Below are 21,719 nucleotides of genomic sequence, written 5' to 3' on the forward strand. Positions count from 1 at the left end.
AGAGTCTTGACAATTTCATGCCAGAAAGGAGCAACTGAATTCCCTAAACAGGGAAACACTTACTGCACCTGTACATAGCCCACCTATAATTTAGCCCAAACAACTACCTCTTTCCCTACTGTATTTATTTTATTTTATTTATTTATTTAGCTCCTTTGCACCCCATTATTTTTATTTCTACTTTGCACATTCTTCCACTGCAAATCCACCATTCCAGTGTTTTACTTGCTATATTGTATTTACTTTGCCACCATGACCTTTTTTTTGTTGCCTTTACCTCCCTTATCTTACCTCATTTGCTCATATCGTACGTATATAGACTTGTTTCTACTGTATTATTGACTGTATGTTTGTTTTACTCCATGTGTAACTCTGTGTCATTGTATGTGTCGAACTGCTTTGCTTTATCTTGGCCAGGTCGCAATTGTAAATGAGAACTTGTTCTCAACTTGCCTACCTGGTTAAATAAAAATAAAAACTTCTGTAGTTTCTACCGCTAACCACTGGAGTGTGAGCTTGAGTCTAGTGACCACTAATGTTTAGAGTCAGACCCAACTCACTGTAATAGAAGCCACATGAAATCACAGACTTGTAAATAAACCTACAATTGTTTCTTGTAGAGTCTTGACAATTTCATGCCAGAAAGGAGCAACTGAATTCCCTAAACAGGGAAACACTTACTGCACCTGTACATAGCCCACCTATAATTTAGCCCAAACAACTACCTCTTTCCCTACTGTATTTATTTTATTTTATTTATTTATTTAGCTCCTTTGCACCCCATTATTTTTATTTCTACTTTGCACATTCTTCCACTGCAAATCCACCATTCCAGTGTTTTACTTGCTATATTGTATTTACTTTGCCACCATGACCTTTTTTTTGTTGCCTTTACCTCCCTTATCTTACCTCATTTGCTCATATCGTATATAGACTTGTTTCTACTGTATTATTGACTGTATGTTTGTTTTACTCCATGTGTAACTCTGTGTCATTGTATGTGTCGAACTGCTTTGCTTTATCTTGGCCAGGTCGCAATTGTAAATGAGAACTTGTTCTCAACTTGCCTACCTGGTTAAATAAAAATAAAAACAGCTTGATTTGACTTCTGCATCATATTTCATCACTTCAATGTTTGTTCGGGGTAATACAACAAATGTATTTGCTTTAGAAATTGGAAAAACCCACACACCTACCAAAGAGAATACATAGGTTTGAAAATTCTGTCCATCTACTCGTTTACTTTTAATTTGTCTGCTTTCCACGGGGACGTGCTGCGCGCAACCGTCAGGTTCGAATCAGGTTGAGAAGACTTCTCCCCGCGGAAGTGACGGCGATGGCGGCTCGCAGTTCGATTCCGGATTTGCTGTGAACTGCAAGCAGTTTTCATGGTGACTGTTTGACTTTTGTTAGTTTTCAGACATTATTTTTCTTCAAATACCACAGATCAAATAAGAGTATTGTTTCCTGTTTTCAAATTTCGAAGGACGAAAGTTGTTAGTTAATGTTCTCCACGGTTCAAGGTGGTCACCCTACCGAGCTAGCTGCTAGCTTAGCTTGTCGGCGAGACGAGCTGCGTGGTATATTCTGACTCTAGCTAGCCAGTCGGTAGCCCACTCACTGACCAAATTGCTATTGGATAGCAAACGTCGTGCAAGAGTCTACTTTTGTTTTAAGTCTTGTTTCTATAGTAAACATATTCTGCTACACAATGTCAATGCATTCAAATCTATGAGAGTTGTGCAGCAAGCGTGCAGAGGCACTCACACGTTTGCTCGATCTACTCTTGTTAATTTGGACGTGTTTGGTTCGTTTTTGAGCGGTTGTTGAGGTTATAGGGACGGATTCCAATTCGACAATTTGGACCCTAGCCTGAACCACATTGGTAAATTTAGCTGAGCGGGTTAACTTGTAGCACCTTCGACCTCCTGTTCCTGTGTGGGTCCTTGTGTGGTCGCCGACATGCTGAAGACCCGTCAGTGTCTACTTGGCATCCGCACTTTCCTAGGTGTAACGTCCAGAATGTGGGGATTCATCTTGTACATTCTCAGGAAGCACCTACGCACGGTGAGTATTTTTTTGAAAAATAGCCAAACCAACTGCTCTTGTTTGTTTGCACATTTGTTTACATTGTCTGGGTAAGTCGTGTGTGTGGGGGACAGACATGACATTCAAATGCATTGGTTACTGCTGTCATGGCCCTGTCGCAAACCTAAAACAAAACTAACCTCCATCTCACAGTTTACAAACATGCTTCCACTTCCCTATGGGCACATGGCCCTTATCAGAGCCATAGATAAGAATGGCACTTGGTGGAAGGTCTTGACAGGTAATGTGCTTCCGGTGGGGCTGTAGGATTCCGTTGAAATAAACAGACACAACCTTTGTAATGGACTCACACAAATCATTTTCATTCTGACAATCGAATGCCAATGCTCTCACGTGTTTCTGGGTTACTTTTGTAGCCCTCTACTGTAGTGTAGTGTGATGTGAGTGTTAGGAGGACAAAGGAAGGCTCTTGTCCGACTGAGGTCTTGCATGCCCTTGATATATGGACAGGACCCACAAGACTCTGGTCACGTTTGCTGATGCCCCAAATATAAACTTGACATTTGAGGTGTCAAAGGCTCCACCTGTCCACCAAATAATGCACACAGTCTGGTTGGGTGGGGCATATGGTTTGTTTATTATATACTGTCTGTAAACTTGATGCCACATTATCAAAGGATTTTGTTTCTGACTTTGTTTCACAGCAACAGAGAGCGAGAGGGGAGTGCTGGTATTACATTTAAGTATGTTGTAGTTTAGGCAAGCTCCAGTGTTTACCGCATGTATTGTATTACCTAACAGTGATACATAATCGCTCAGGGCCTAGTCAGTGGGATGCGGACAGTGTTTGGAACATTTCAAGTCAAAATGCTGTATATGAATAAAATAACAATTTGTTTCAAAATGTAGCAACCTATTTCTTCCTGAACAATCCGTCATGTTGTGCGCCCAAAATATGCTGGAGAAAGACTGCCTAGGCTTGGAATTCTCAGTTTGGGAATTCTCTGGAGTATATTACAGGTTTTCCCACTCCCAGCTACCAATGTGATGATGCCTAGGTGTCTAGCTAAACCAGGTTGCCCGTTCATACAATAGAGACCCTAATATGCTGTAGCTATATAGGCTAGGCTTAGACCAGGGTTCTCAGACCATGTTCCCGGAGAGCTACCCTGCTGTAGGTTTTCGCTCCAACCCCAGTTGTAACTAACCAGATTCAGCTTGTCAACAAGTTTATCAAACACATGCACATACAGACACTAATACGCACAGTATTTTTATTGTATTGTTTATCATTGTATTTCAAATTTGTGACTGTCCTTATCGATCGTTGTTTTGTTACTTGTAATGCTTTGTGGGCCCCAGGAAAAGAAGCTGATGCAAAAGCTAATTGGGATACAAATAAGCTAATTATTAGAATTTGGTATGCTAAATTAGGGTTACAATGAACCTAGTGGACGGTAGCTGTCATCACTACAATTGGATTATGGAGCATAAACGCATGCATATGCTACCAGTCCTTAATCAGATGTGTGCTAGACATATAAGCCAGTTGCATCATAATCTTCAAGACAGATAACACTATGACATAAATGCATCTTCCAGAGGAGTGGAGGGCTGGAGAGGGTTTCTGGGAGGGTTATATCCAGACAATACCCAGGGGCAGTGGTATTTAAACTTTTCAGCAGGGACCCCATTTTTCTTACCCCTCCCCCAGACATTCTGGCTACCCCAAATATAATGACACAATGTTAAAATCTGTACATTTGGATTTTTACATCAACAATCTTCTATTCATTACATTTTCATCTCTGAGAACCAATACATTCATTTACTCAGTAAAATTGTATTCCCCCCCCCCCCCAAAAAAAAAATTAAATATATAATTCTCAATGTTTGTATATTGTCCTATAAAATAACATGTACTCTTAATTTTTGGTTCCCCCCCAAAAAAGTTAAAGTGCAATTCCCCCGCGACTCCGACTTTGAATACCACTGCCCTAGGGGGTACAGAATGTGGGGCTGTGGGTTCCCCCATGGCATCCACCAGCTGCTCATGAACAGGCTATCCCTAGGCCGGGCCAAGCGCCACAGGGCATGTATCAAAGATCTGGCAGTGGGTGTCATCTAAGGGTTTTGGACAAAACAACCTGGCAGCCGCAGACAGTCACCCTGCAGGTCTCCCTTTTCACTTGGCCCCCTATTCCTAGCCCTTATGGAGAACAGAGAGGCAAAAAAGCTGTCTACTCTGTTTAGGGGGAAAAAGGAGGGAACAATGAATGACTGGAGTGGGGAAAATCAGTGTGTCTAAATCTGATATGGCTCCCTCTCCTCTGGGATCCTTACCAACTGGTCTGTCATGTGCCCTGACAGGTGTAAGCACAGATCTAATTAGTGCTGAGACCTAAATGAAGTAGAGGAACGCACTATAAACTTTTGAAATGCTCCCAAGGATAGCAGTAGCCGTGGAGGCCTAGGTCTAGTCTGACCATGCGCTTTTGTTTGTGGACATGGGAATAATGTTGCCACGGATACGTAGACATAGGCCTACATTTTCCATAACCACACTTTCCCCCAATTAGGCTTTCCCATGTAGGGAGCAGACAATGGAATAATGAGGGTTTTAATAAATCGGTTTGTAATAAATTTACCAATATTTTTCTTTTTTCTTTAATTAAAATTGTATTTCTGTACCATTTCCAAGACAGGAGTAACTCAACTTTGCCCACTGTTCTGCCTTCAAATTCATGCAATTTATGCTCACAAATGTAACAAACACTAGTGTCTTTGAGTGACTCCCTTTGGCTGAGTTGAACAAGTATGTTTAATCTCTCTCATTCTGTTTCAGGTAATCCAGTACCAGACGGTGCGGTATGACACTTTACCACTGTCCCCCATCTCCAGAAATAGACTTAGTGAGTACTGCTGTCGCTCTGTCATCCTTTCTGACCCACTCTGCCATTCCTCGATCCCAGAAAACTGGACCCTGCCCAGTTGATCATTATGTATAAACTATAGAATGAATAAACACACTGACATGACCTCATAATGCCTCTGCCCTTTGCTATAGCTTCCTCAACTTTCATTCTGGTTTCATCTGGTCTACTGCATCTACACATTAGTTGCCAGAGTCCAGTTGTCTTTATTTAGTAAAGTCCTTGTTCAGAAATGCCTCCAAAGAAAGAGCTTTGTGTTACTTCAGTTACTTTCAGTTATTTTTTGTTTTATTGATAACTATGATTAAGACAAACAGGAAAAAACATGATCACAAAACACAAAACTAAATGCAATGAAACAGCAACAGATACAATCTCTACAAAGCAGCTAGTACAGCAAAGTGGTGGCCATATAATTGTATACATCTTCAGAGACAACATACTGTATGTGCGTGAAACACAGGTGCTTGCTGGGACCTAGGAGTTCTGACTACTACTGTTTTATTGCTTGTCTCAAAGGACAACAGGGGAACCATACTTACACAAATGTGGATCCGCAGTTCTGTAAATCCATTATTAAAGCATTAAGCAGAAATCGCTTCACCATTTCCTGGTTTGCAAAAATTTGAATTGTTAGCCTAATTTCAATTTGTAACAAAAGAAGCAATTGTAGATTATCGTTGTACCATTTAAAACACTGAAATACATTTTCAATAACCAAAAATGTTTGTTTGAAGCTGGTGTACAAAACTGAAAGTAAAAGATGCAAAAACTAAATTTAAGAACAGGAAGCATAGAAATAGGGAACATAGAACATATCTACCACTTCTTACACTTGCTTTCGATGAGGACAGATCTATAACTGTGAATTGGTCAAGTCCCCCAAAAGTTACATGTTGCAGCTTTCATTTCAGTTCCTCTAAGGCTGAAGAGTATGAACGCAACCCCAGTCTCTTCCAAGGGATTTTCCATAGCACAGACCGGCTTTGCAATCTCTTATCACATTAACCCGATACCTTTTATTGAAGCATGTGGGCGCTTGAAACAGCTAGCATAGTGCAAAACATGTGAATGCATTGACACAAAATAACTTTTTTGTCACTTGTGTAAGATGGTAAAATCATCAGTATTATTGACCCATCTGTCATGTTCTTTATGGTGTTATAGGTTAGATATAAAGCAAGGTGTGTGTGTAATAAGTCAGCCTTGGACAAGTAAGCCTTGTCTGAGCCAGTGGCCCATATTCTCGTTACCTTTCTCTTGTTTCTGTACCATGAGGTGAGGCAGCTTGATGTACAAGTACACAACCTGGTGAACAGGACACTAGACTGTCGCAGGGCCGTATCCCCAATCCATCTCCTTGTTGCTGAGTGCCAAGCAGAGAGGCGTCCGGTCCCATATTTTGAGTCTTTGTTATGACTCGACCAGGAGCGAACCCCCGCACTCTAACCGCAAGGGGGGGTGGGGGGTGTGTTGAACATGTAATAAGCAGGTGTATGTGTTTGTTTGGCCCTTTAGATGCAGTGAAGAGGAAGATTCTGGTGCTGGATCTAGATGAGACACTGATCCACTCTCACCACGACGGGGTCCTCAGACCCACAGTGAGACCCGGCACACCACCAGACTTCATCCTCAAGGTAAACGCGCACACAAGCACACAGTGAATTTGGGGGGTAGTCATATCAGGACTTGAACGTGTGACCCTCTGGTCCAGAGACAAGCAGGCTGCGCATTAGGGATTTAAAGATTCACCCAATGTGCAATGCGATTTAAATGTTACGAATCGTCGGTTCACTAACAGTTTTTGCTCAACTTTTTCTGACGAGTCTCTCAGTCCTTGCTGCTAAAAATCATCCCCATAGCATGATGCTGCCACCACCATGCTTTACCGTAGGGATTATGCCAGGTTTGTGACGCTTGTCATTCAGGCCAAAGAGTTCAATCTTGGTTTCATCAGACCAGAGAATGTTGTTTCTCATGGTCAGAGTCCTTTCGATGCCTTTTGGCAAACTAGAAGCGGGCTGTCATGTACCTTTTTACTGAGGAGTGTCTTCCGTCTGGTCACTCTACCATAAAGGCCTGATTGGTGGAGTGCTTCAGAGATGGTAGTCCTACTGGAAGGTTCTCCCATCTCCACAGAGGAACTCTGGAGCTAAGACTGACCACCCTGACCAAGACCCTTCTCCCCCGATTGCTTTGTTTGGCCGGCGGCCAGCTCTAGGAAGAGTCTTGGTGGTTCCAAACTTCTTACATTTAAGAATGATGGAGGCCACTGTGTTCTTGGGGACCTTAAATGCTGCAAACACATTTTTGGTACCCGTCCCCAGATTTGTGCCTTGACACAATCCTGTCTTGGAGGTCTACGGACATTTCCTTCGACCCCATGGCTTGGTTTTTGCTCTGACATGCACTGTCAACTGTGGGACCTTATATAGACGGGTGTGTGCCTTTCCAAATCATGTCCAATCAATTGAATTTACCACAGGTGGACTTCAATTTGTAGGAACATGTCAAGGATGATAAATGGAAGCAGGATGCACCTGAGCTCAATTTTGAGTCTCATAGCAAAGGGTCTAAATACTTTTTTAAATAAGACATTTCTGTTTTATTTATCATTTTGCTAAAATTAATGTTTTCTCTTTGTCATTATGTGGTATTGTGTGTAGATTGAGGATTTTTATTTAATCAATTTAAGAATTGTAATGCAACAAAATGTGGAAAAATGGAAGGGGTCTGAATACTTTCCGAATGCACTGTATATGGCCATTTCTTTACATATGCTGAGTATAGTTGATAGTTTAATAACGAGGACTGCAATCACTTTTGTGAGTCACACTGCGTGGTTGTAGCTGGAGGAAAAGAGAAGCTCACTTCGTTAACTTCCAAACTGTCAAAACCATTTCATTTTGAGACTGGGGTGAAGTCAAAAGTTCTGCAAGAGCTGTTTTCCCAGCTATTATGAGAATTGTTGTGCGTTGACTGCTTGTCAGCATGCATGTTTCCCTCACTCCCTATGACACTTGTAACATGAATGTGCTTCGAGAGGAATATTATCTTGCAGAGAACCCACAACAACAAGCCAACTAGGTAAATACATCAACTGTTCTACTATGGGGTTGTCTGATTTATTCTATTCATTACTCATTTTGTTTGCAGAGAAAGTAAATGTGGGCTGTTCTAGCATCTTTAAAGTGCGCCTCGGCAGAAATATTTTTTCCCGTGTTCCATATTGTGGCAGCCCACACCTAAAATGACTGCAGTGAAAACACTTATCTTTCCTGTATCATATTGGAGGTCATGCATCTAGAAACGTGTTGCACCCGTTTCCCCTCTCTCTCTCTCGCAGGTAGTCATTGACAAGCACCCTGTCAGATTCTTTGTACATAAAAGGCCGCACGTTGACTTCTTTTTAGAAGTGGTAAGTAAAAATGTTGTCCTTGTGAACTGAGTTCTATTTTGTATGTCATTGTCAACAATGCTGTGCTCTGTTTGACCAGTTCTTTGACTGTAAATGATGGCGTGAGCCTAACATGTATCCTTCGCTGTGTGTGTGACCCCGCTCCCCAGGTCAGCCAGTGGTATGAGCTGGTAGTATTCACGGCCAGTATGGAGATCTATGGCTCGGCAGTGGCAGACAAGCTGGACAACAACAGGAACATCCTGAAACGCAGATACTACAGACAGGTATCGCTCTCCCCTATCATCTGAACACAACTGATTTATGTCTATCCACATCTTTGTGAAAACTGTACTCTATCAGTGACCTCGTTCTCATTTATTTACGATCTGCTTACATCTTCTATGTCTTCTTCCTGTGTCTGCAGCATTGCACGTTGGATCTAGGTAGTTATATTAAAGACCTGTCTGTTGTACACAAAGACCTGTCTAGTATCGTCATCCTGGACAACTCGCCTGGAGCTTACCGGAGTCATCCAGGTGAGGTTATACACATATGCGTGCACACTCACACAACACAAATGTATGCATACTTTGTGATAAGATGTTTATGTACAGTTGAAGTTGGAAGTTTACATACACCTTAGCCAAATACATTTACACTCAGTTTCACAATTCCTGACATTTAATCCTCGTAAAAATCCCTGTCTTAGGTCAGTTAAGATCACCACTTTATTTTAAGAATGTGAAATGTCAGAATAATAGTAGTGATTTTATTTCCCAGTGGGTCAGCAGATTATAAACACTTAATTAGTATTTGGTAGTATTGCCTTTAAATTGTTGAACTTGGATCAAACATTTTGGGCAGCCTTCCACAAGCTTCCCACAATAAGTTGGGTGAATTTTGGCCCATTCCTCCTGACTGAGCTGGTGTAACTGAGTCAGGTTTGTAGGCCTCCTTGCTCGCACACGCTTTTTCAGTTCTGCCCACAAATGTTCAATAGGATTGAGGTCAGGGCTTTGTGATGGCCACTCCAATACCTTGACTTCGTTGTCCTTAAGCCATTTTGCCACAACTTTGGAAGTATGCTTGGGGTCATTGTCCATTTGGAAGACCCATTTGCGACCAAGCTTTAACTTCCTGACTGATGTCTTGAGATGTTGCTTCAATATATCCACATAATTTTCCAGCCTCATGATGCCATCTATTTTGTGTAGTGCACCAGTCCCTCCTGCAGCAAAGCACCCCCACAACATGATGCTGCCACCCCCGTTCTTCACGGTTGGGATGGTGTTCTTCGGGCTTGCAAGCCTCCCCCTTTTCCTCCAAACATAATGATGGTCATTATGGCCAAACAGTTATATTTTTGTTTCAACAGACCAGAGGACATTTCTCCAAAAAGTATGATCTTTGTCCCCATGTGCAGTTGCAAACCGTAGTCTGGGTTTTTTATGGCAGTTTTAGAGCAGTGGCTTCTTCCTTGCTGAGAGGCCTTTCAGATTGTCGATATAGGACTTGTTTTACTTTGAATAAAGATACTTTTGTACCTGTTTCCTCCAGCATCTTCACAGGGTCTTTTGCTGTTGTTCTGGGATTGATTTGCACTTTTCGCACCAAAGTATGTTCATCTCTAGGAGACAGGACACGTTTCTTTCCTGAGCGGTATGACGGCTACGTGGTCCCATGGTATTTATACTTGCGTACTATTGTTTGTACAGATTAAGCTTTTTTTTTCCTGGAATTTTCCAAGCTGTTTAAAGGCACAGTCAACTTAGTGTATGTAAATGTTTGACCCACTGGAATTGTGATACTTTGAAATAATGTCTGAAAACAATTGTTGGAAAAATTACTTACCATGCACAAAGTAGATGTCCTAACTGATTTGCCAAAACTATAGTTTGTTAACAAGAAATTTGTGGAGTGGTTGAAAAACAAGTTTTAATGACTCCAACCTAAGTGTATAACTTCCGACTTCAACTGTACATCATTCTAGGTCATATCCGCCTAGGTGAGCTTGTTTTAAATGTCAAGATGTTGTCAAACCAGTTGCTGTCCGCTTGGTGGGTGTGAGTGGAAGGTTGCCAAGCAGCTCTTACACGTTTTTAAGCGAACAAACCACACACCAATTCAAACATTGCCGTTTTCTATAGAAACCGTGATTAGCCTTGTGACAGACTTGTGAGAATCAAGGTAAGTTGGCAGCTACCAAGGAGCAACCACCTGTACCCTATTAATAAAAGTAATGTTTTGTTGATTTTTCAACAGCAGATCATTTTGTACTCACCTGGTTTTACACACCAATTATTAGGTTTCACAACTCTCCTACTATCCTTATTTTGGTTTTGAATGTCTGTATTTGCCTTCCAGACAATGCAATACCTATCAAGTCTTGGTTCAGCGACCCTAGTGACACAGCACTCCTTAACCTGCTGCCTATGCTAGATGCACTTAGGTGAGTATTTAAGGTATTCAGATGGATGGATGAGGCTCCTGCACTGTAGCAGTGTTTTTCCAGTTACCTGGTGGCATGAGAAATCCATAACCCTTACAACTGTCTGCTAGGTTCACCGCTGACATCCGATCCGTCCTCAGTCGAAACCTCCACCAGCACCGGCTCTGGTGATTGGCTGATTCTGCGGGGAGGGTCTCGCTGATTGGCTCTTTTTATACCCCTTCCCCCTACCTGCTCCTCCGTTACCACGCAGTGGACCTTTCACTCCTCTCAGAAAAGGACCGAGGAGAGAAGGGTTAAAGCAGAACATCCAACAAGGAATGACCGGAGCAAGATCTGGAGAGCCAGCAAATGACTGGGGGGAAGCCAGCTTTTTTCTTTTTCTTGTATGATTTTTGAAAAAAACTAAATGGAGTCTCTCTGCCTTAGTTCCTAATACTGACTCTGTGTAAGTACGCATGGGGCTGAGTCTTTTTGTACATGAATTGGGAGAATGCTCACGTTTGTTCGTCATGCTAAACTTTTGACGTTACAAAATAATAGGGACAGCAAGGCAATGAACTAGACAAGTTTCCATCCTTTTTTTCTTACATGTCATTAGTCTGGACTGCACCTCTAACGACGCCTGTTATTTTACTCTCTCTTTCTCAACTTGGTACTGGACCTTACTTCTGTTAAGATGGCCAAGAGGAACCGGACGACAGGATTAGATGGAGGATGATAGTTTTGATTGGGGGAATATAGGCCCTGTCAATCAACCAGGGTAATTCATGTGTCGAGGGTACCAATGAGTGAGTTATGACAAGTAATTTTACGCAATGAAGATTTGCTACACAACACAGACCTCTCTGGATGAAGTATAAAGCAGTCTATTTTTTATTTTTTTTAATCAAATGACTGTTGGTTAGACATGATCATTTATCTCAAGCTTGTTCCTCCAAAACCCATTGTAGGATGTAAGGCTGGACTGAAGAACTTATGAAAGAAAATAATGGTTAAAAAAAATATTTTAATTTCTCATCTTTCAGTTACCATGATGTATAGTATGACATAGACATCTCCATTATTGAAAATCTTATGCCTGATATATCAATTCAATTTGGGTTTTGCACTTAATTTCTGGATTTGTACTTTGTTGTTTTGTATTTGAAGCAGAATGAGCAGCCCTTTTGATTGTTCCCCTGACTGTATTGGTTCCATTGTCTGCTCCTGTCTTTTCAATGCCATTTGAACAATTTCAGTCTTGTCAAGACTGCATCTTTTTGGCTCAGTCCCCAGGTCTGTGTTACTAATAAAACACTTGTCAGTATTGACCACTTTTATCTGGCTCTCCTTTGTAACTTAAACAGAATCACGGTGCTCTCAAAAAGCATCCCAGTTGTGGTGTTTTGTCTGCTTGTATTTTGTGGGAATGTATGACAGAATGCTCAGGAAAGGGGGACCAGTTTTAAATTGTGAGAGAAATTTCAAAAATTGACATTGCATTTTTGTTATAGGACAAGTAATGGTGATATTCTGTTTCTCAATAAGATCCACTGCCAAATCTTACACTTGGCTGCCCTCATGTGGTAAGATGAGTAACTGCATCATGATCTCCATTCCCCATCATTGTCTCCGCTGCTTGACATGGGGACTACCTGTTGACATAGCAGGTGTATTCATATCCAGGTTGGCCACTGAAGGGCCACCACACTGGTTTCCATATTTTCATTTTAATCAAAGATTGATTTGAACCTTAGTAACCAGTCAGGGAGTTAACTCGCTGTTTGTGACATAGGGTAATCAATTAACTGCTAGGGAGAAAAAAACGAGCTTTGCTAGGAGCCTGGAATTTGTGATGTAGGGCGTATTAAGGTACCTTTGAAAACGGGTCATAAACAGAACATATTGTTTTATGGAACTGGTATACCCTTTATAGTTTACCTTTTCAAATGCTTTGACTACACTACTTGTAAGGATATTGTGACGATTGTGGGGCGGCAGGTACCCTAGTGGTTAGAGCGTTGGGGCCAGTAACTGAATGGTTACTAGATCAAATCCCTGAGCTGACGAGGTGAAACTCTTGTCGTTCTGCCCCTGAACAAGGCAGTTAACCGACTGTTCCTAGGCCGTCATTGTAAATACGAATTTGTTCTTAACTGACTTGCCTAGGGGGGAAAAAAGTAATATCAACAGCAGCCACCTCAGCTGACCTATGACTCCCAAGCATGTGACCACTTGTGCAACTGCCCAATCAAACTGATACTGACACCCACCTTGAAGTGTGATTAGACACTGGGAGGAATTATTAGTCCCACAATTTACTTCCAGGTCTGCACTATAAACACAATTAAATTCAGCCATCGATTTAGTAGTCTCTGTTGAATGTGCTGCTGGCTACACTCAATAACACGCCACGGAAAGTGCAGTGATGGGTCGGTCATATGACAACTGCCTCATCACAACCGGTTGGTCAAAATAAAGTAGTTCCGTTGAAAATCAGTTTTTTATTAAAAATATATATTTTGCAACAAAACTATGAAAACAAAATGATTGCTAATTTGTTAAATAATCCTTACATTTCGATTAATTGCTGAATATTACTAAATGTTTAATTCAGCGTTCAAACTTTCACAACTCATTTTAATGAGGCCGTGCGACGGATGCCGCGTTCACAACAACTGGGAACTTGGATATATCTGACTTCAGTCTATTCACGACAGGTCGGGAACTCCGCTTCTTTCTAGAGCTCCGAATTCCCGACCTAAATATCACTGATGTAATGATTTGACACCGATTTTTTCATAGTTCCAAGTTGTCTTGAAAGCACAATGAGCGTAGCCTAAACTATTTAGCAAATTCGACGTGCAGACCTCTCTTGCGCTTGTTGTTATTGTATCCTTCCGCTGCAGCCGTACTAGGAAAGAATCCGAGCAAAACAGCAGTCTTGACCTGTGTTCCATCGAATTGTTACTTGAGGATATCTCAGATCGACACCCTGTCATTCGTTTGACAATGAAGTTCCAATACAAAGAGGAACATCCATTTGAAAAGAGACGGTCTGAGGGCGAGAAAATAAGGAAGAAGTATCCGGACAGGGTGCCTGTAAGTAGCTAGCTAAACTCCCATAGCCTAACGTTATGTTTTTTTCTACCCAAAAGTCAATAGGGAAACATTTGGATATTAAAGCTAGTATTGATATTAGTAATCCCAATTAGATAACGTTAACGTGATAACCGCTCAAGCCATGTCATGTTTGGTTTTGGTGTATTATCATAACGACGCCAAAGCAGGGCAGTTGTATTAGTTTACTAGCTAGCAATCGCGTTAGCGTTTGTATATGGGTTGGCAACAACAAATGGCTTCTTATGGGCCTACCGTGATCGTCGCAGTTAGGCATAATTCTATTCAATATTGAATTGGATTTTATTTTTTACTAGCTAGCAATCTGTCAACATGCTTGCTGTTAATCCGTGGCGTCAGACACAGTATTTCATAAGACAGGTAGCTAGTTTAACATCCTTACAAAACAATAGGAGCTAATGGCTAACTTGCTATCAAGCTTATGTCAAAATTAAACATGACATCTAATATTCAATGTTTTTAATGAGTTTCTAGGTTTATAGTTTAAGGTAGTTTGTGTTGAAAGAATAGTAGCCCGCACCCCCCCTCGCACACCGTGTGCCTTTCCCCCCTCCCCCTCGCACACCGTGTGCCTTTCCCCCCTCCCCCTCGCACACCGTGTGCCTTTCTCCCCCCCCCCCCCCTCGCACACCGTGTGCCTTTCTCCCCCCCCCTCGCACACCGTGTGGCCCCCCCCCGCACACCGTGTGCATCCCCCCCCCCCCGCACACCGTGTTTGGCCGACCGGGTAGGCCATCAAATATAAGAATTTGTTCTTAACGGACTTGCCTGGTTAAATAAAGGTTACACACCACACTGACCAAACAGTTATTTTGTTGGCATTTACGTATGTCCCCATTGCCAGTAAAACACAACCAAAACCTATTTATTTCGCTTACTTGCTGTGCTGTTTTGTTGTTCATTTGTTTGGTAGTTTCATTCTCAACCAGGATTTCTATGAAACGCTGTTTGGGTCTTTGCGTGTCAAAAAAGATACACGTCAAATAACACTATTTGACCAATCGGGACCTGAATATGACTGCATGTCACATAATAATTAACGTGTTCATAACATTTTTACGTAGTTATTACACATTGATTACACTCACTCGTATTTCATATGTCGCAACGACTCATTGATACGTATGCTATGATGCTGGTAAAGTTGTCTCGCGCACCTACAGTGCTGGTCATAAAAAAAAGCGTGCTAGCTCATGGATGCAAACAATGTTCTTCCCAAAAAACATAGCAAAACAACGACATCTGTTTCAGTAGCTATAGTTAGCTAGCTAACTATATAGCTGGGTATCATCTAAAATAGCCCTAATTTACAACACAATACTTACTTGATGAATGTTGGTCGAACCCAGCTATGTGAAGCTAGCCACAAAAAGGATGAACCCCACAATAGTGGACTTTGCGGGTAGCCTTCAAAATAAAAGTTTGTCATTGACAGTGATGCAAATTAATACAAATAGTAGAATTTTGCCATAATTGAATACATCATGCTAAACGAGGTTGTAATGTTATATAAAATCAACAAAATATAATGATTTGTTAATTTGGCAAATCTGTTGAAATCACACTGGATGTATTATACTTTAGAATTGCATTGGTGGTGTACTTCACTGTACAGCCTTGCCTATGGATTGTGGATCAATGACATGGTGGGCTATCAGTCTACTCAGTGACACCCAGAGACATTAGCGTCATAGCTCTTATTGTGGGACTCAAACAACTGAATTGAGACATTTATTGTCAACCTATGTGTATTGAACACTTCCAGAGGGAAAACAATACTGCGTGGATGTTTTGCAGTCTGATAACTCTGAGGAGGACATTGGGGAAAAAATATATTGGGTATTGAGTAGACATATACCCAATTTCATTGATCCCCAATCCTTAGGTAAAGCAAAACAGTGCCATATGAATGTCATTACACACAATAGGCTGACTGGGGAGGTGATTTCACAGTCACAGGCCCGCAATAGGAGCTACAACGCTAATATTTGCGTAAACTCTTCACAGTTGTGTTGTGTGGGTGTCACCGAGTAGACTGATACCAATTTAATTGCAACCTTGTTTAACATTATGCAGTCTAAATATTGCATGATTCCACCAATTTTAACCTTCTGCATCACTTTCAGAGGTACTTTAATTTTGAAGGCAAACCACAAATTCCACTATTGTGTATTATCTTTATTGTGGCTAGCTTCACAACTCAACTCAACTCACAACTTGACACGCAAAGACCCAAACGGCTTTCGATAGTATGTACAGTGGGGCAAAAAAGTATTTAGTCAGCCACCAATTGTGCAAGTTCTCCCACTTAAAAAGATGAGAGGTCTGTAATTTTCATCATAGGTACACTTCAACTATGACAGACAAAATGAGAAAATTGTAGGATTTTTAATGAATTTATTTGCAAATGATGGTGGAAAATAAGTATTTGGTCAATAACAAAAGTTTCTCAATACTTTGTTATATACCCTTTGTTGGCAATGACAGAGGTCAAACGTTTTCTGTAAGTCTTCACAAGGTTTTCACACACTTTTGCTGGAATTGTGGCCCATTCCTCCATGCAGATCTCCTTTAGAACAGTGATGTTTTGGGGCTGTTGCCGGGCAACACGGACTTTCAACTCCCTCCAAATAATTTCTATGGGGTTGAGATCTGGAGACTGGCTAGGCCCCTCCAGGACCTTGAAATGCTTCTTACGAAGCCACTCCTTCATTGCCCGGGCGGTGTATTTGGGATCATTGTCATGCTGAAAGACCCAGCCACGTTTCATCTTCAATGCCCTTGCTGATGGAAGGTTTTCACTGAAAATCTCACGATACATGGCCCCATTCATTCTTTCCTTTACACGGATCAGTCGTACTGGTCCCTTTACAGAAAAACAGCCCCAAAGCATGATGTTTCCACCACCATGCTTCACAGTAGGTATGGTGTTCTTTGGATGCAAATCAACATTCTTTGTCCTCCAAACACGACGAGTTGAGTTCTTACCAAAAAGTTATATTTTGGTTTCATCTGATCATATGACATTCTCCCAATCTTCTTCTGGATCATCCAAATGCTCTCTAGCAAACTTCAGACGGGCCTGGACGTGTCCCCCTGCTTAAGCCAGTACATGTTTGGCACTGCAGGATTTGAGTCCCTGGCGGCGTAGTGTGTTACTTACTGATGATAGGCTTTGTTACTTTGGTCCCAGCTCTGCAGGTCATTCACTAGGTCCCCCCGTGTGGTTCTGGGATTGTTGCTCACCGATCTTGTGATCATTTTAACCCCACAGGGTGAGATCTTGTGTGGAGCCCCAGATCGAGGGAGATTATCAGTGGTCTTGTATGTCTTCCATTTCCTAATAATTGCTCCCACAGTTGATTTCTTCAAACCAAGCTGCTTACCTATTGCAGATTCAGTCTTCCCAGCCTGGTGCAGGTCTAGAATTTTGTTTCTGGTGTCCTTTGACAGCTCTTTGGTCTTGGTGTGACTGTTTGAGGTTGTGGACAGATGTCTGTTATACTGATAACAAGTTCAAACAGGTGCCATTAATACAGGTAACAAGTGGAGGACAGAGGAGCATCTTAAAGAAGAAGTTAAAGGTCCGTGAGAGCTAGAAATCTTGCTTCTTTGTATGTGACCAAATACTTATTTTCCACCATAATTTGCAAATAAATTCATAAAAAATCCTACAATGTGATTTTCTGGATTTTTTTTCTCATTTTGTCTGTCATAGTTGAAGTGTACCTACGATGAAAATTACATGCCTCATCTTTTTAAGTGGGAGAACTTGCACAATTGGTGGCTGACTAAATACTTTTTTGCCCCACTGTATGTTGGTAAGCTAATAGCATTGATGCTATTACTGTGTAACTATGGTAGTGCAACATCTGAAAAATAGGGCACTTGGTAGTGTGTACCCAAAGCCAACATCAACCACGACAGGGAACGGTTGATTGTCAAGGGCAATTAATTCCACCATCTTGGCGTTAATGGATTTCACATTTAAGTTGTCTAGCTGAAATTTTCTTACTCTTTCAAATGACTGCTTGGTCCACACAGCAGACATTGTGGGCTAGGTTAGGAATTCTGTGTTGCACGTGTAACGCACAATTTTAAGTGGCGTCAATACATCGCGTACCTACGTTTTATATCAGCTTTGACATCGGTTTTGCACATCGCCGTTAATCTAGACATTGGGCCGATACCAATGTTGTCGTTGTTCTGGCCTTAGAGCACAGGGAAGTATTCTTTCTCTGTGAGATTTGGTTTCATTTCTACTCCCCACTCACAATTTCTGTCCTGTCAGCTTCACATAGCAGTGGAATCTAAATGGAGAAGTAGCAAGTGAGCCAAAGCCAAAAGGTACCATGGTTTCTGAAAATCACCTCGCACCGTAAGGTATCGCAGGTCTCCGATCCCCTTTACCTTGAAATGTGACACAAAGAAGCTTGAATTGTGCAAGCGTATGTGACCAAGTTAATTATGAATGTAAAAGTTATTCTTGTAAAAAGTATGGCTCTTTTTTTGACCGTGTCAGCAAACTTCACATTGTTGGATACATAGCCACACAATATTTAGGCCTATACTGATTGCTTTTGTTCTTTTTATTTTAGGTAATTGTGGAAAAAGCCCCCAAAGCAAGGATAGGAGATTTGGACAAGAAGAAATACCTCGTGCCCTCCGACCTCACGGGTAACTTGAACTATTATAACAGTGCCACCCATGTATCACAAACTCATACCATTCTTTTCAAAACTGTAATTCAATTCCTCTACCTTTACTACAGTGGGCCAGTTCTACTTCCTCATCCGAAAACGAATCCACCTGCGGGCAGAAGACGCCTTATTCTTCTTTGTAAACAACGTCATTCCACCCACTTCCGCCACCATGGGCCTGCTATACCAGGTATGATATATTTTTTTACATTCTCACTTTTCTGCTGCTTGTTCCTGTGGGGATTGGGATACAATTCCCCTACCTCTGTTTTGTCAGCTCACACTAACACCTCTATCTCTCTCGCTCTCCTTCAGGAGCACCATGAAGAGGACTTTTTCCTCTACATTGCCTACAGTGATGAGAGTGTCTATGGAGACAACCATACAGAAATTTGAACCTCCTCCCTTCCTCAACCAAGCCCCCCCCCCCCCCCCCAAACCACACCCTGTGTCTATTGAAATGCTGTATCCAGCTCAGCAGCCTGGAGTTCCCGGAGCAAAGATGTCAGATGCACTTTCACTCCCCCTCCTGTTATCCCTTTGTTTTTACCCCTTTAGTACTATTCCAACAGTGAGAATTTTATTTGCCTCCAGGTCTTTGAGAGAGGGATTTCATTTGAATGGTCCCGTAAGCCAGTTTTCATAGTGCTTTGATCATGCTGAAACCGAGAACAGATGCCATTTTGAAACGACTGTTAGAATTAGGCAATGTTACCAGTTATTCTAAAGATGAGGGTTAAGAAAGGAGGTAGCCTTTGGATCTACCGTGATTAAATTCGGCTCCATTTGGCAATGAAAAAATGTAATGTGTTTTATTAATGTCGTAGTGCTGGTAAGATACTTTGAAGACGTAGTGTATTTGACATCTGACTGGAGTAGAATAGAATTCGAACTGAACAATCACCCCCCCCTCTCTGCTTTGTGGTTAAAAAATATATTATTATGATTATTGTACTTTATTTTTTGATTTCTGAGGTATTGTAAAGCAATTTTTTTTGTTTCCTTTTTTAAAAGTTGGAACTCGTTATACAGCTACGTTACTGGCGTCTCCACTCATGATCATACATGATAAAATGTGACGACAAGCGAACTCTTGTTTCCTGTCTGTTCTTAACTGTCGGTCTTCATTTTTCTGCTGTATGTGAACATATTGAAATGGTTTCCGCGACCATAGTCTTGAGAGAGAGAGCCTGAATAAAGAACATACATTTATTTTCTTCCGTTCACACCTGCGCTTTCAAATTATTATTATTAGCTTTCAAAATGGAAACCTTTTGATCGCTACATTGATCACACCACAGACTGCACTCACTGTGGAGATAACCAATCCCACCATCACATAGCTCGGCATGAGCTGTAAGGGAGGAAAAAGACAGGTCACAATACCCTGCTCAGATGTTACATGCATCAACCAGTGGTTGTGTACTACATCATCAAATGACAAATTGCTATAACATGTTAGCTGATACGTAAAATACCTATTAAGGGGTTGTAAGATCTGGCAGGCGTCAGGAACGCCTGGGCAGAGGAATGCGCCCAGAAATTAGCATCCATATTGCTATTCAGCCAAGATGGCTTTCTGAGGAGGTTGTTTCCTCACCTTTACAATCAGATTGGTTTAGTTTGGTGTCAGGATGCCGCCCCTTTGATAACCACTGCAGTCTGCCTAGTCCTCTCCTGGAGAGCCCTCTGGAAAGGAAATAATGCATTATCAAAGAAAATGGTACTATGAACAACCCACACATTATTCAAATAAAGCACTTTAAAGGGTTATTCGCCATAAGTCTCATAAATCAAAATTGTATTTGTCACATGCGCCGAATACGAGCCCTTTACCAACAATGCAGAGGTAAAAAGTAAGACAAATGTGCAAGAAAATAACGAGACTATATAAAAGGAGTACCGGTACCAAATCAATGTGCTGGGGTGCGAGGTAATATGTTCATGTAGGTAGGGGTAAAAGTTACTAGGCAACAGGGTGTGAAAGTGTGTCTCTCTGTGTGTGTATGTAGAGTCCAGTGAGTGTGCAAGAGAGTCATTGCAAATAAAAAGGCAGTTAATGCAAATAGTCAGGGTGGCCATTTGACTAACTGTTCAGCAGTGGTGACTTGAGGGTAGAAGCTGTTCAGGAACCTTTTGGTCCCAGAGTTGGCCCTCCGGTACTGCTTGCCGTGTGGTAGCAGAGGGAGTAGGTTTTCATCAAGGATCTCTCTGTATATTGCTCTGTTCATCTTTTCCTCGATTCTGACTAGTCTCCCCGTCCCTGCCGCTGAAAAACATTCCCACAGCATGATGCTGCCACCACCATGCTTCACCGTAGGGATGGTGCCACGTTTCCTCCAGACGTTATGCTTGGCAATCAGGACAAAGAGTTCAATCTTGGTTTCACCAGACCAGAGAATCTTGCTTCTAATGGTCTGAATCTTTAAGTGCCTTTTGGCAAACTCCAAGCAGGCTGTCGTGCCTTTTACTGAGGAGTGGCTTCCGTCTGGCCACGACCATAAAGGCCTGATTGGTGGAGTGCTGCAGAGATGGTTGTCCTTTTGGAAGGGTCTCCCATCTCCACAGAGGAACTCTGGATTCTTGGTCACCTCCCTGACCAAGGCCCTTCTCCCCCAAATGTTCAGTTTGGCCAGCTGTCTTGGTGGTTCCAAACTTCTTCCATTTAAGAATGATGGAGGCCACTGTGTTCTTGGGGACCTTCCATACTGCATAAATGTTTTGGTACCCTTCCCCAGATATGTGCCTTGACACAATCCTGTCTCTGAGCTCTATCCTTCGACCTCACGGCTTGGTGTTTGCTCTGACATTCACTGTCAACTGTGGGACCTTATATAGACGAGTGTGTGCCTTTCCAAATAATTTCAAATCAATTGAATTTACCACATGTGGACTTTAGTCAAGTTGTAGAAACATCACAAGGACGATCAATGGAAACAGGATGCACCCAAGCTCAATTTTGAGTCTCATAGCAAAGGGTCTGAATACTTATGTAAATAAGGTTTTTCCATTTTCTATTTGTCTTTTTAAAAATAAATTTGCAAATATTTCACTGTTTTCTGTTT

General features: G+C 41.7%; 2 protein-coding genes and 1 long non-coding RNA gene across 5 annotated transcripts; 2 read left to right on the forward strand and 1 right to left on the reverse strand.

Moving 5' to 3' along the window:
- Nucleotides 1–1,266: 1,266 nt before the first annotated feature.
- LOC110531817 (CTD nuclear envelope phosphatase 1A) lies at nt 1,267–12,144 on the forward strand. 3 transcript variants are annotated; one of them, XR_005053215.1, is made up of 9 exons: nt 1,291–2,067; nt 4,895–4,961; nt 6,501–6,619; nt 8,329–8,400; nt 8,550–8,666; nt 8,807–8,918; nt 10,530–10,569; nt 10,747–10,831; nt 10,942–10,974. XR_005053215.1 is itself a non-coding variant. In XM_036987669.1 (8 exons), exons 1-8 carry the CDS (start codon nt 1,389–1,391, stop codon nt 11,000–11,002), a joined length of 636 nt encoding a protein of 211 aa, XP_036843564.1. In that variant the 5' UTR covers nt 1,267–1,388; the 3' UTR covers nt 11,003–12,144. The 3 variants fall into 3 exon arrangements, 2 of the variants coding, with proteins under 2 accessions (XP_036843564.1, XP_021470924.1); XM_036987669.1 differs by lacking the exon at nt 10,530–10,569 and having other exon boundaries at nt 1,267–1,391; nt 10,942–12,144; XM_021615249.2 differs by lacking the exon at nt 10,530–10,569 and having other exon boundaries at nt 1,294–2,067; nt 10,942–12,144.
- LOC118966020 lies at nt 11,317–13,387 on the reverse strand. Its single transcript, XR_005053216.1, has 2 exons — nt 13,087–13,387; nt 11,317–12,468 (listed from the first exon to the last, which is right to left on the reverse strand). It is a non-coding gene; the product is annotated as an uncharacterized LOC118966020 (long non-coding RNA).
- Nucleotides 13,388–13,528: 141 nt separating this feature from the next.
- LOC110531818 (gamma-aminobutyric acid receptor-associated protein) lies at nt 13,529–19,866 on the forward strand. The gene is made up of 4 exons (XM_021615250.2): nt 13,529–13,915; nt 18,553–18,631; nt 18,726–18,844; nt 18,970–19,866. Exons 1-4 carry the CDS (start codon nt 13,826–13,828, stop codon nt 19,048–19,050), a joined length of 369 nt encoding a protein of 122 aa, XP_021470925.1. The 5' UTR covers nt 13,529–13,825; the 3' UTR covers nt 19,051–19,866.
- The last annotated feature ends 1,853 nt before the right edge of the window (nt 19,867–21,719 follow it).

Source organism: Oncorhynchus mykiss, chromosome 9 (genome assembly GCF_013265735.2).
Source record: "Oncorhynchus mykiss isolate Arlee chromosome 9, USDA_OmykA_1.1, whole genome shotgun sequence".
Lineage (NCBI taxonomy): Eukaryota > Metazoa > Chordata > Actinopteri > Salmoniformes > Salmonidae > Oncorhynchus > Oncorhynchus mykiss.